The sequence below is a fragment of the Trichomycterus rosablanca genome, chromosome 9 (assembly GCF_030014385.1).
Source record: "Trichomycterus rosablanca isolate fTriRos1 chromosome 9, fTriRos1.hap1, whole genome shotgun sequence".
Classification (NCBI taxonomy): domain Eukaryota; kingdom Metazoa; phylum Chordata; class Actinopteri; order Siluriformes; family Trichomycteridae; genus Trichomycterus; species Trichomycterus rosablanca.
Genome location: NC_085996.1, coordinates 40,271,983 through 40,286,982, shown reverse-complemented (window position 1 = coordinate 40,286,982; position 15,000 = coordinate 40,271,983). Strand labels below are relative to the sequence as shown.

At 42.8% G+C, this 15,000-nt stretch overlaps 1 protein-coding gene across 1 annotated transcript in view; it reads left to right on the top strand.

Moving 5' to 3' along the window:
- The window catches only part of man1a1 (mannosidase, alpha, class 1A, member 1), a 100,672-nt gene that overhangs the window by 22,952 nt on the left and 62,720 nt on the right, over positions 1 to 15,000 (top strand). The window contains exon 2 of the mRNA XM_063002436.1: positions 10,717 to 10,813. Coding sequence (XP_062858506.1) covers positions 10,717 to 10,813 — 97 coding nt within the window. The remainder of the gene's footprint in view (positions 1 to 10,716; positions 10,814 to 15,000) is intronic.

Below are 15,000 nucleotides of genomic sequence, written 5' to 3'. Positions count from 1 at the left end.
TACCATGCATGAATTGAGGCTTAGGGGCCTTGCTCAAGGGCCCGACAGTGACAAACTGCCGGTGATCGGAATTGAACTGCATCTCTGTTCTAGATACTGAAGTAGTTCTGCTCGTGGTGCTTGTTTGGGGTTTGGGCGTCCATGACTGCCAGTTGGTGGCACAGAGGCTTGGTGGGCAGCACTGTCACCTCACAGCAAGAAGGTCCTGGGTTCGTTCCTTTGTGTATAAGTGTGTGTGTGTCTCTCTTTGTGTATAAGTGTGTGTGTGTCTCTTTGTATGAGTGTGTGTGCCATGAGATGGACTGACGTCCTGTCCAGGGTGTTTCTGAGTGCCCATTTAGAGCTGGGATAGGCTCCAGCACCCCCCGTGACCCTGATCAGGATAAGTAGTTGAGAAAGTGAGTGAGTGTTTATGTGAATGCAGGGCTCTAGACTAACTTTTTGCACTGGTTGCACTGGTGCGCCTAACTTTTTTTCTTAGGTGCACCAGCACAAAAGTTAGGTGCACCCAAATTTTCGACCGCATCGCGTTCAACACCTCAGTTTTACAGGTTCACTTTTTTTTTTTTTTTCGCTGTCCATATAGGCAATATTGCCTTGTAAATGATTAACTAACAATCTGGTCAACATAAAGTTCTTTATTTGAAGCACGATTCTACAAGAAAGGTAACTTACTGAAAAAGTGTTGGTGCTTCACTGAGCTAAAATTTAAACTCAGGATAAATGAAATAAAAAGAAAATCTAAATGAACAGTGCAAGTGTTTTAAGGGCTTCAAACTGAACATCTCATTTAATGATAAGAATATTATATATAATTAATGCAGTAACGAGACGCATATTATTGACATAGGCTACATGACATGACATTATTACACTTTAAGTCAGTTTGCTGCTGATATTTTAAAAGTTCCTTAAAAAAGATGAACTGTGTGATATGACGTGGTAACAGTGACCCGGACAGAACGAACAACGTTTAACATGAAATATAAACACCACAGGTGAAGTAAATCCAGTTAAACACAGATACATGTGGAGCTGTTAGACTGGGTTTGATGGTTATTTCACACAGATGTTTGTATAATGGAACTTTAATGATGTTTTATCTCTCGAGTCGAGCGCTGAGCAAATCGGTTATTTACGTCGAGAGTCGCGGTGAAAGCGAAGCGCAAAACTCTTCTCACGTCAGTGAACTAAAGAAAACAACAACTGAGACGAACACGTCACGTCTTCTCATCACCGATATGTGTTTGATGTTTTTACATAAAAACCAACATCTGTAACAGCAGCACATATGCTCAACACATAATCTACACGCTCCACCATGATATCACTACTCTTAACTTTCGCTGTGTAACGCGCACCGTTGAAGACGCTGGTCCTGCCCTTCACTATCTCTGATTGGTTAGACATATAGATATGATTAGATATGATTAGATATGATTAGATATGATTAGATATGATTAGATATGATTAGATATGGATCTAACATGTGTCTGTTGTTGCACCGGAGACGTTCAGAGTCACAGAGACTTTTTTTCCCCCTCGAACGGCTGGTCGCACCGGTGCCACCTCAGATTTTTTTCAGTCGCACCACTGAGAAATTAGGTCGCATGTGCCACCAAATTGGTCGCACTCTAGGGCCCTGCAATGTAAAAGCTTGTTCATTCTTGATAATTAGGGTTCACTGCTTTGTTCTTTTGAGGTGCAGCACAGAGACGATCACGTGTGTAGAGAAACACACTTTTACTTTTGTTATGGATCCACAAAGGGACAAAATGCCTCAATACGTAACCACACATCACACACTGTCAGCACAGAAACGTCTCTTACACTAACTAAATTGCCGTATGATCGCTAGGGCGCCTCATATTGCGCCTTTACCGATAACCCTACACTAACGACGTTCCACTGCTGGCTTAAAGAACCTGATAAAACATTCGTTGTTCATGCAGGGCTCAGACGGAAGTGTGTAAAAGCACCCTGGGTGGAGTCGAGGGCTCTGCAGTGCCACCACATCCTGTGGTTAAAGTTTCCCTTCTGTAAGTCGTGTTTTATTCCACGTGGTTCGAACCCTCATGTGAAGGAGACGCTTCACTCCCTCGTTCTGCGTCCGGCCTGAACGTTATTGTTTCTCATCACGCCGACCTCGTCCCTGCTGCCCGCATTTATTCTCTATCACGGGTCCGTTCATCCGCTCTGAACGTCCGTACGTCCTCGCCGGTTCCCTCCTGCACAGCAAACGGAAACGAGAACATAAAGGATGCTGACGGTGAGAGAGAGGGAGTCTACAAGCGCTTTACGGTTCTGATTTCACCACTGTAGACGACCATACGTAAAATAAATACCCGCCCTGCTTCCCTAATACCTCCCTGATCAGACCTGGAGCTCATAATCAGATTATTTACACGCTCTACAATTACGCCACCGCAGTTTTAGCTTACTGAGCTAACACAGTTAGCCTCACGCCAGCTAACGTCTCCCTCCGTGTACCAAAAATGCCTGAACTGTCCCTGCTTTAATCTGTCGATGACGTCGATGTTATTTGTTTGATGTTTTTAATAAGTGTTGACTTTGTTTAAAATCTACACTCAGAATAATAAACTAGTCCTGGTCGGAGTGGTTTAGGTTCATCTTTGTGGTAGATGCTTTACCACAGTATCACTGACCATAACCTGCCATGGAGATGAGCAGAAGGGCATGAGTTACAGGATCATGCCCTTCTGCCATGCCAATTAGGTACAGGTAATTGACCTTCCGGTTCCTCCTACCTGGCGCTCTCCTGCACCTTGTTTACTCACCGTTTCTTCCTCACAGTAAGTGAGTGAGTGAGTGAGTAGAGTGGCTTGATTTAGTAAGCAGTTCATTATTAATTATTAATATTAATGAAGCTTTATGCACTGTGATGGACTGTCGATCTTTTGCTCAGTGAATTGCACCCACTGCGACCTTGACCAGGATAAAGTGGTGGTAAAACAGACACTGAATGAATGAATGAATGCTTGAATATTTACATTTACATCTCTTTTTAAACCCAGAATGACTTACAATAATAGAATTGAGGGTTAAAGGCCGTGCTCAGGGGTCCAACAGTGCCGACCTGGCAGCGGTAGGGCTTGAACCAGCGACCTTTCGATCAATAGACTTAACCTTAAACACTGAGCTAACACAACATGAGAGAGAGTCTGTGTTCCACCCACACAATGGAACGTTCAGGCATAAATATTAAACATGTTCTGACTGGACTTTGGTCGGGTCAGAAGAGCACCGGCGCATTATAGGGATGTCAATGATTGACCAGTTAACCCATAACCACCAGAGGAGAAGACGTCCGATTGATTTTTGAGGTGCAGTGAGTAAATACACTGATCAGCCATAACATTAAAACCACCTTCTTGTTTCTACACTCACTGTCCATTTGATCTGCTCCACTTACCATATAGAAGCACTTTGTAGTTCTACAATTACTGACTGTAGTCCATCTGTTTCTCTACATGCTTTGTTAGCTCCTTTCACCCTGTTCTTCAATGGTCAGGACCCCCACAGGACCCCCACAGAGCAGGTATTATTTAGGTGGTGGATGATTCTCAGCACTGCAGTGACACTGACATGGTGGTGGTGTGTTAGTGTGTGTTGTGCTGGAGTTTTTAAACACCGTGTCCACTCACTGTCCACTCTATTAGACACTCCTACCTAGTCGCTCCACCTTGTAGATGTAAAGTCAGAGACGATCGCTCATCTATTGCTGCTGTTTGAGTCGGTCATCTTCTAGACCTTCATCAGTGCTCACAGGATGCTGCCCACGGGGCGCTGTCGGCTGGATATTTTTGGTTGGTGGACTATTCTCAATCCAGCAGTGACAGTGAGGTGTTTAAAAACTCCAGCAGCGCTGCTGTGTCTGATCCACTCATACCAGCACAACACACACTAACACACCACCACCATGTCAGAGTCACTGCAGTGCTGAGAATGATCCACCACCTAAATAATACCTGCTCTGTGGGGGTCCTGTGGGGGTCCTGACCATTGAAGAACAGCATGAAAGGGGGTAACAAAGCATGTAGAGAAACAGATGGACTACAGTCAGTAATTGTAGAATTACAAAGTGCTTCTATATGGTAAGTGGAGCTGATAACATGGACAGTGAGTGTAGAAACAAGGAGGTGGTCCTTGCATCATGCATCATGTCCCAAAATGAAGAAAATAAAAGAGTGGTTTAGGTTCATCTTTGTGGTAGATGCTTTACCACAATATCACTGACCATAACCTGCCATGGAGATGAGCAGGAGGGCACGAGTTACAGGATCATGCCCTTCTGCCATGCCATTTAGGTACAGGTGATTGACTTTCCGGTTCGTCCTACCTGGCGCTCTCCTGCACCTTGTTTACTCACCGTTTCTTCCTCACGTTGCTGCTGGCACCTCTGTTGGCACCTTTGTTGGCACCTCTGGCAAACTGGGTTTGTTTCCAATTTCTGCAGGTGTGGGGCTTCACCTGGCACCTGTTTTGAGCAGGCTTTACAAGCCCGAACTGATTGATTCTCTGATGAAGTTTGGAACACGGTGGTGAGCCACGCCCCATCATTGCTTGTACAGACTGATCCTTTGGTGGATCCTTTTATACTTGATCATGATTCCCTCACCTGGTACCAACTCACCTGGAACTGCAACATTCCATCAACGTTTGGGCTTTGATCCTGAACCCTGATGCTGGCTCTGTACACCCTGTGTTATTATTATTATTCCACCCCCCCCCCCCCCCCCCCTTCCCCACACACAGCCCCCCCCGGTTATTTATACAGGCCTGGAAATTGCTTTTATAACCCTGCTGTCACTTGACATTGCGGGAACAGACGGACGCTCCGTGTCCTTTTATCCCTGAGGAGAGCGTCCCATCTCTTTGTGGTTCCACACAGCCGAATGTCAGATGGCATGTGTAAGCAGCCCGCGGACGCCTGGGGGGGAGGACATGATGAACGGGGGGGGCTCGCGAGCTCTTTCATCTAGCCTTGCTTGTCAAAAGTCCATCGGCCCCAGAGCGCCCTCGGTTCCTCTCAGTTCCTTCCGAATCTTCTTGATTCCTCTCGGTTCCTCTCGGTTCCTTTCAGCTCCTCTTCAGTACTCCCGGTTCCTCTCGGTTCCTCTTGACTACTCTCAGCTCCTCCTGGCTCCATCCGGCTCCTCCAAGTTCCTCTCAGCTCCCATCGGCTGCTCTCGGCTCCCACAGCTCCTCCCGGTTCCTCTCGTCTCCTCCCGGCTCCTCTCGATTTCTCTCGGTTCCTCTTGGCTTCTTTTGGTTCCTCCTAGTTCCTCTTGGTTCCTCTTGGCTCCTCTTGAGTCGTCTCGGCTCCTGTTGGTTCCTCCCGGCTTCTCTCAGCTACTCTCGGTTCCTCTCGGCTCATCTGGGCTTCTCCCGACTCCTCTCGGCTCCTCTCGGTTCCTTTCGGACTCCTCTCGGTTCCTCTTGGTTTCTGCCGGCTCCTCTCGGCTCCTCCCAGCTCTTCTCAGCTCCTCTTGGCTCCTATAAATTCCTCTCGGTTCCTCTCGGCTCCTCCCGGCTCTTCTCAGTTCCTCTCGGCTCCTATAAATTCTCCTTGGTTCCTCTCGGCTCCTATCTGCTCCTCTCGGTTCCTCTCGGCTCCTCCCGGCTCTTCTCAGTTCCTCTCGGCTCCTATAAATTCCTCTCGGCTCCTGTCAGCTCCTCTCGGTTCCTCTCGGGTCGTGTTTACGTGGCGGCTGAACGTCTGTCTCTCGGCCTCGCCTGACCCACGGTGCATTTCTGCTACGGTAATGACACCTGGGTCATAACCTTGTCAATGCCTGACATCGTCTGTGCCTCCTGATGCCCGGAAGATGCCGATCACCCCGCTGGCACGCCGCACACGGGCAACAGATGCTTCCGGAGATGAGATTCCTTCTGGGCTTCCCGGAGAATCGCTGGAATTTAAATTCTCAGCACTGAAGCAATTACATCGCAGCGCTGAAACGCTCCGGGCGAGTCTCGAGGCGGGCGCGGCTCCTCCCGTGTTTTTCCAGGTGACCTTGGTGGCTTGATTTCTGTGCTGAATGCAGATTGCTCTGACCCCCGTGTACCAGCCTGTCTCGCTTCTTTAAATAAGCATCACTCAGCATCAGGACCGTTCTCCCGGTGTTTCAGATCTCTCTCTGTAATAGAGCGTCTAGACTGGATCTCTGGCGGATCCCCGCGGGGAACGCTCCTCCCCTCAGGTCGATTTCTGACCTCGTTTTCGGCTCTCGGGTTCGTCGGCGTGGTCGGAGTTAGATGGAGTTGTTTAAAAGCAGAGGCGGGCGCGGCGGGCGGGCGGGCGGGCGAGCTCTCTCTTTAGGGCCGCGCTCCGAGTAGAACCAGCAGTCGATAACGTGATTTAATTTCGCCGGAGCCGGTCGGGCGGCGGCTCGGTCGGTGTTTGGATTCCTCGCTGTGCTGCAAACGACTTCACGTAGGTTCAGACGGTGGAGAGCTTTACAGAGAGCGCTGGAAGGCTTATCTCCACAAATTGAAAGTAAATGATGCAGCAGGTTCCAAACCGAAGTTCTGTGAGGTGAAAAGCTCCAATCCCAAATTTTAAACTGTTTTATGGTATTTGTTAGGCAAGAGAAATTTGCAGTGGTGTATAAAGTACCGGAAGGCCAGACTTGAGTAAAAGTACAAGTATCTTACCAGAAATTTTTTTTGATAGAAGTAAAAGTCACCTTTTAGAATATTACTTGAGTAAAAGTCTAAAAGGATCTGATGTTTAATGTACTTAAGTATCAAAAGTAATTTGATATTAAATGTACTTAAGTATTAAAAGTAGAAGTAAAAGTAAATGCTGTTAGTATAAATGGAAGCGGTCATTTTAAATATAAAGATTGTTCCTTTAAGCCTGTAAACCACCTTAACAATTAACCTGTTTTCTTCCTTTCATCTGAACATGATTTGTGCCAATTCATGATTATAATCAACTGTTGACATCACCTGTTTGAAATCATGACATTATTTAGTTGTTTTTTTAACTTATTACGAGCCCTAAATGTTCCTGTTCCAACGTTTTTAGAATGTGAGTCGATGTAAATGTAAGATGCATCTATTTTATTTGCATTTTCTATACTGACCCATTTTTTTATTTGAGTAGTATATTTCAATAACAAAAAAATAATTTTGGCATAATTAATTTAAAGCAAAACTCAAGAGAGTTTATTTAAATCAAAATATTTGAGTAAAATAAGCTGTATTTAAATAATATTCTTTGGGCTGTATCTACTCACTGAATGGCATGTGTTAAACTAAAAACATATTAATATTCTTACTTTAATAAAACACCATTTCTAACTTGAAGCCAACAGCTGAAAAATCATGAATAATAAGTTGGATAAGTTGAGTTCTTGTTGAGATGATTAAAGGGTTAAAGACGTGCTGCATGTTCCTCAGCACCATGAATCTCTCCTCTACTGCTCTAATACAGAAATTATCTGAGGAAATATTTGTCCGCAGGTGAGTTTTTAAAAATAATGGACGTGTCTTCATGAGTTTTGCAGTCAATGAATTCCAAACAAATTTAGTGAAACATTTTATTTGTGGTTCGAATGTAATCGATAAAAATGGTAGGTAGATATCTGAACAATGTTAATGCTAATAATATTAAAACACCGCTGATGCTGCAGCTTTACTTTGTTAATCATTGTTAACTTACATCAGTGTGTTGGAGCTTCTGAAATCTCCATATTTGCGTGTCTTTGGTTGAACGACACACTTTTAGAAAACTCCGATAGCGTTTAGAGAACGTTTGCACATGCGCATTAATGTGTTTAACCACCGTCTAACTCACAAGCGCAGATTCGCCAAACCAGCGTGCAGTCCGTCACACATCTCACATCATTTACCTTCATTCTGTAGTAACGAGTAACCAATTTACATACAGCGAATGTAACGGAGTAAAAGTACACAATTTCTTTAGAAAATGTAGTGGAGTAAAAGTGAAAGTTGCTGAAAATTTTTATACTCCAGTAAAGTACAAATACTTCAAAAAACTACTTAAGTACTGTAACGAAGTATTATTACTACATTACTATACACCACTGGAAATTTGTAGATGCTTTACCACAGTATCACTGACCATAACTTGCCATGGAGATGAGCAGGAGGGCATGAGTTACAGGATCATGCCCTTCTGCCATGCCAATTAGGTGCAGATGATTGACCTCCTGGTTCCTCTTACCTGGCGCTCTCCTGCACCTTGTTTAATCGCTTCTGTTGGCACCTCTTGTTTTTTCCCATCCCAAATTGCCGGGCTCGTTCCGGTCCAGTCTTTTTGCTGTTGGCTCCTCATTTGGATCCACATTTCTGTTATTTTGACCACGCCCTTATTTTTCCACTGCGTTTTTGTTTGTGCATCCGGCAAACTGGGTTCGTTTCCAATTCCAGCAGACGCGGGGCTTCATCTGGAGCCCGTTCCGAGCAGGCTTCACGAGCTTGACTTTGTTGTCCTAAATCCTTTTATTAGGCAACCCTGTCAGTACCAGACAACTATGTGGGTATACAAGTACTGACTGTAGATTATAGTTACCCTCGTACGTCGAGATATTTGGGACGGTGGAACATGACACAAACACAGTATTATAATTGTAGTGTGTGCTGTTCTGTGTATGTATGAGTGCAGCAGGTGCAGTAGTGTTGTTGCTGTACCTGGTACACCAGTACAACACACTAGAGTGTCATTACAGTGCTGGGAGCGATCTGAAATAACATCGAGATATTTGTAGATGCTTTACCACAGTATCACTGACCATAACCTGCCATGGAGATGAGCAGGAGGGTACGGGTTACAGGATCATGCCCTTCTGCCATGCCATTTAGGTGCAGATGATTGACCTTCCAGTTCCTCCTACCTGGCGCTCTCCTGCACCTTGTTTAATCACTGTTTCTTTCTCACGGTGCTGCTGGCACCTCTGTTGGCACCAGGTTGTTTTTTACTCATCCCAATGTGCCAGCCCCACCCCGGTCTGGTCTAGTGTCAGTTCCCTCCAAAAACACCTGCACCATGACCTCAGAACCTTCTCCTCTGGACTTGATCTCTGCTCCACCAGCAGCGTGTGGATCTCCTCTCCTGTAGGACCTTCACAAACACCACCAGTGTTTTATCTTCATGATTCTGCACAGTGATGTGTTTTTATTTTATCTGTCTTGAAACATCTTCAGAACCTCCTCCTCCTGCTTTTCTCCAGGAGCGTGTGAGTGTTTTGGGCGCTCGGTTATCATTTTGTCAGCGTTTATCAGGATTAAACGCCCGAGAAACTGACGGTGAAGGAAAATCTCCTTCAGCAGAAAATGTCAGAACGGCAGCAAGCCGGAGCTTAAAGGACGAGAACATGGAGAAAAGAGAACTGCAGCGGCGAGCACATTTATTATTAATCAATTAACCTAGTAATTATATTTCATTTATTTTATTTACATTTTTATCCACCACTGGGTGCAATGCTGTAACACACACACACACACACACAGCTCCACTTACCATATAGAAGTGCTTTGTACTTCTACAATTACTGACTGTAGTCCATCTGTTTCTCTACATGCTTTGTTACCCCCTTTCATGCTGTTCTTCAATGGTCAGGACCCCCACAGGACCCCCACAGAGCAGGTATTATTTAGGTGGTGGATGATTCTCAACACTGCAGTGACACCGACATGGTGGTGGTGTGTTAGTGTGTGTTGTGCTGGTATGAGTGGATCAGACAGCAGCGCTGCTGGAGTTTTTAAACTCCTCACTGTCACTGCTGGACTGAGAATCGTCCACCAACCAAAAATATCCAGCCGACAGCGCCCCGTGGGCAGCGTCCTGTGACCACTGATGAAGGTCTAGAAGATGACCGACTGAAACAGCAGCAATAGATGAGCGATCGTCTCTGACTTTACATCTACAAGGTGGACCGACTAGGTAGGAGCGTGTAATAGAGTGGACGATGAGTGGACGCGGTGTTTTAAAACTCCAGCAGCGCTGCTGTGTCTTATCCACTCATACCAGCACAACACACACTAACACACCACCACCATGTCAGTGTCACTGCAGCGCTGAGAATCATCCACCACCTAAATAATACCTGCTCTGTGGTGGTCTTGACCACCATTGAAGAACAGGGTGAAAGGGGGTAACAAAGCATGCAGAGAAACAGATGGACTACAGTCAGTAATTGTAGAACTACAAAGTGCTTCTATATGGTAAGTGGAGCTGATAAAATGGACAGTGAGTGTATTTAGGGACTTTGTGGTAACGATGTGGATTATGATGCTCATCTTTTGATGTCTATAAATTTGGTATTAAAATAACTTTTATACGTTTGTTTACATGTTTACATTTGGGGCACGTGGTAGCTCAGTGATTCAGGTACTGAATCAGAAGGCTGCTGGTTCAGTTCTCACCACTGAAATGTTTCCACTGTTGGGCTCCTGAGCAACAGTGTAAGTGTAAGTTGCTTTGGATAAAAGCCCTTGAGGGTTAAGGGCCTTGCTCAGGGGCCCAACAGTGGAAACTTTTCAGTGGTGAGAACTGAACCAGCAGCCTTCTGATTAACAATTCAGTAACACCAACATACATAATTGTCTGCACTGCGTCACCAGGGTAAAAATACAAGTCAGGTCATCAGACAGTAGGTAAAATCTAAATAAATATAAATGTAAATAAATAAATGAAGCTCTGATGTTGTTCCCGTTTCTCCTCAGATGATGCAGTTCTCCTGGGATAATTACAAGCGTTACGCCTGGGGAGCTAACGAGCTGCGTCCCGTCTCCAAACAGGGTCATTCCAGTAATCTGTTCGGTAAGTCACCTGTCTGCTCTTCCATACCTGCATGGGTTCAAATCCCATAAAAAGCATTGCTTTAGCCTCTTTATTGCTTTATTGTTACCAATGCAAGCATACACCTACATACGTACTACATCACCAGGGTAAAAACAGTTCAGAACAGCTGGTGTTCTTACATTTATCATTTAATGATATTTGTTAAATGTTTAATTGCTTAATATTATTATGCACTGTAGATGGAGAAATATGCAAATTTCTTCTAATATGTTTTGAGGTTTATTTGTTCAGTTTTTAAACTTTTTTTTTTTACACATTTGTTGATAATATGGAGATTTTTTTATCATTTTTGCTCCTCAGAGTTTCTAAAGCTTTTTGTGGATTTTATTCCCCGTCCCAATTTTTTATTTATTTAATTTTTTTACCTCATTATTAGACCTGAATTGCCCTCGACCCAACATTATTTAGATGTGTTGTAGGCCTGAAAGGCAGGAATGGATGGGCACAACAACATTCTGATTACCAGCCTTGACAATCCCAACTCCCAACAACGCTGCTGCACCTGAGTCACTCATATAAGAACGACACACACTATCAGAAGCGATAATGTCCAGTTTGCCTCTCTATATCGCGGGTGTAGCGGCACCGCCCCGGTACGGCGACTTTTGGATGTTTTACCCTGGTGTTTGGGACGAGTTGTCTGTGTTGAGGGTCTGTGACTGAACCTCTTGTTTACGTTCCTCTACGTTTAGCGCCCTGAGAGCAGCAGGTCTCTCTGAATTCTCCTGTTATTAAGAGTGGGTTTATTTTGGGAATAGGTCGTGTCTGGATCCGTCAGACCTCAAACCTTTTGTTTGTAGATTTGCAGGTTAAAATCTCAGCGTGTTTGTTAGTTAAATCTCTTCGTGCTCTCGCTGTGGTTTGAGCTGAGTGACGGTTTGGAGCGTTTGCTTGATATTTGCAAGTGCTTTGGTATTTGTTTACCCCCCCCCCCCCTCACCCCCCCCCAGACGAAGTCCACGTGAACACACACAGTGAGACGTGAAGCTCAGTAGATTAGATTTGTTATTCATGCGTTTAACCGATTGTTGTTTTTTATTAATCGAGTGATTAGCATCAGCGATAATTAAATAGGGATTGTTAGCGCCTTTCCTCTCTGATTTAATTACTGCATTCAGACGAACGTTTGCTTCTTATTTAATATAATTTTCTCAATTTTTTTGTTTTTTAAAGATTTTTATTTAATATAATTTTCTTGATTGTTTTTTTTTCTTAAAGGTTTTTTATTAAATAAAACTTTTATTTCTATAAAAAGGTTTTTAATACAATTTTCTTTGTTGTTTTCTCAAATGTTTTTATTTAGGTTTTTATTCAACATCATTTTTTAATTTCTCATTTCTTTTCCTCTAAGATTTTAATTAAATATTATTTTCTCTTTTTCTTCTTGAAGGTTTTTGGTGAAGATAACGTTCTCAATTTTTTATTTAATATTATTTTCTCAATTTTTTTCTCAAAGGTTTTTATTAAATATTATTTTCTTTTTTTTCCTTGAAGGTTTTTATTTAAAATTATTTTCTCAAAGGTTTTTATTCAATATTAGAAGTTTTTTTTTTTTTTTTTCTCCAAGATTTTATTTTAATATTATTGTTTATTATTTTCTTGTTTTTATTAAATTTTCTCAATTTTTTGAAGGTTTTTATTTAATATAATTTTCTCGATTTTTTTGAAGGTTTTTATTTAATATCATTTTCTTAATTTGTTTTTTTCTTGAAGGTTTTGATTAAATATTATTTTCTCTTTTTTTTATTAAAGGTTTTTGTTTAATATAATTTTCAAATTTTGTTCTCATTTTTATTTTCTTGATTTTTCAGTTTTTCTTAAAGGTTTTTATTTAATATTATTTTCCCTGTTTGTTCCATTGATGTGTGGTGTGTCTGCGGTGTGTATTAGTCGTTTACACCTATATAAGTTTTTTCTCTTATTTAATGGTTCATTTAAATGAAAGTTTGGGCATCTGTACATTAATAACCCACAGTGCATATTAAAATAGGTACAGGATGTTTTAATTGATGCTTCATTACTGAGTTTGATAACTATTAAAATGTGTGTGACGATCAGAAAAACATCAGCTGATGCGACCGCTGCATAGTAATTCACATAATATTAATATTTATTTTCCCCCCTTTAAAACATGTTAAAATGTTTAGTTATAATAGCTATACTGTGTTAAAAAAATTCATTTATAAATTCTTGGAAACCGCTTGCGCTGGGCTGGAAGCCAAACCACAAACACTGGGCACAGAAACACGTTGTGGCATTTAGGAAAATCCAAAGTTTAATAGCTGTTGGCACAACGGTTCACCTGCAGGATCGACTAGTAATGTCTGTTACTACATCACCAGCATAAACACGTACTGACTGATCATGTCAACAACATCAGTGAGCGTCTGTGATTAACATTTATAAACATTTATCAGATGATTTTGTACAAAGTGGTAATTAAGTGTTGAAAGCCTGAGGGCCCAATAGTGGAACCTTAGTGGTGGTGGGGCTTAAACCAATAACCCCCCGTCCCAACTCTTTCTGATTGGAGGTTGTAAAACAGGCGTCTGTGCTGAAATGTGTCGAGTCTCTTCAGCTCTCGCTCTGCTTAGAATAAAAATGGACTTTGTTAAGAGTCGAGGACAGAAAATGGACCTCATGAAACTTTCATCAGCCGCCGATGTTTCCCTGCGTGTAATAAAAGCTCCGCCGCTTTCAGCCAATCAGAGTCCGGCAGAGAGACGGGTCGGGGATTCACTGCTCCGGGTTTGATTGACCGTCTTCATTTCGGTCGGGAGTGAGACTGGAAATCTTCTAAATGGTTCTGAACTGCTGGTGTGACCAGATCTGGTTTCCTTTCTGACAGAGAGGAACAGAAACTCTCCTGCGGTGTGACGTGACACTAAAATAAACAGAATCAGTAATAATGATGATGTAATAACGATGATGTAATAATAATGATGATGTAATAATAATGATGTAATAATAATGATGTTAAATCTGAGAGCTGTTCAGGGTTGAACTCTTTATATAAACTAGAATGAAGATTTATTAGGTGTTCATTATTTGAATTCTGTTCTTTACTCTGAGATGTTTTATCTCTCACACGAGTGGAAGCGTCTTATAAACCCGTCACATCCTGATCATCAATTCTCTCTTTTCTTTTATACTTCAGTTACACAGCGACTTAAATCCAACACACACCAGGATCAGAGGAACCCGAATAAACACGTTTCATTTAGTTTGGAGTGGTGATGTCACACCACATTACATGACGTCACACTGCAGGACATGACATCACACTACAGTATGTGATGTCACACCACAGGACATGATGTCACACCACAGGACATGATGTCACACCACAGTACATGAGGTCACACCACAGGACACGACGTCACAGTACACAATAAAAAACACAAAAAAAAACATGTCGTCCATCGAAAAGTAAAGCCGCCACACTTTATTTATAGAGGAAAAACGTGTCAATAATTATATTTATTTAATTACAGGTAAAATCAGGAGTCATGTGACCCTCCCGTTATTAGATGCATTATGCAAACGTTCATGCAGAACACAGAAGTCCTTGTACGTGAGGTCGTCTGTGTTCTCTGATCCTGCTCCGTGAGTGGTTTGGGGTTCCCACAGGCGTGTACCTACACTCTCGCAGCGAGCTGACACGAACCCTCCTCGCTCTCCTATTAACACAGCAGCGTCGGACCGCATTATTAATTCATGCGCTGCGTGTTTAATGCTTAATGCGCTCTGAATAAAGCATGATGTGATGAACGTTTCTCACCTGGGGTGTGAGTGAGGAGCCCTCGAGCTCCGGCGTGGTGCCAGGCGTATGGAACACACAGGGCGCTGGTGAGGGGGGTGGTGAGGGGGGTCCTCCAGCCTCCAGTACCACCATCCCTCATCCTCACAGCTGGAAAAACATACATTACAACCCGCCATGCTGCAGCGTTCAACAAATCATGATGAGTTATGAGGAATAATAAGAACCGAGCAGAACTAAAACATTTATTAAACCATGTGGAGCTTTTTGGTTTTAGAGTTTTAAAAAAGACAGCATCACACTCACATAGACTATTATTATTTTTATTATTATTATTACATTTATTATTATTATTATTACTATTATTGTTATTATCATTATTATT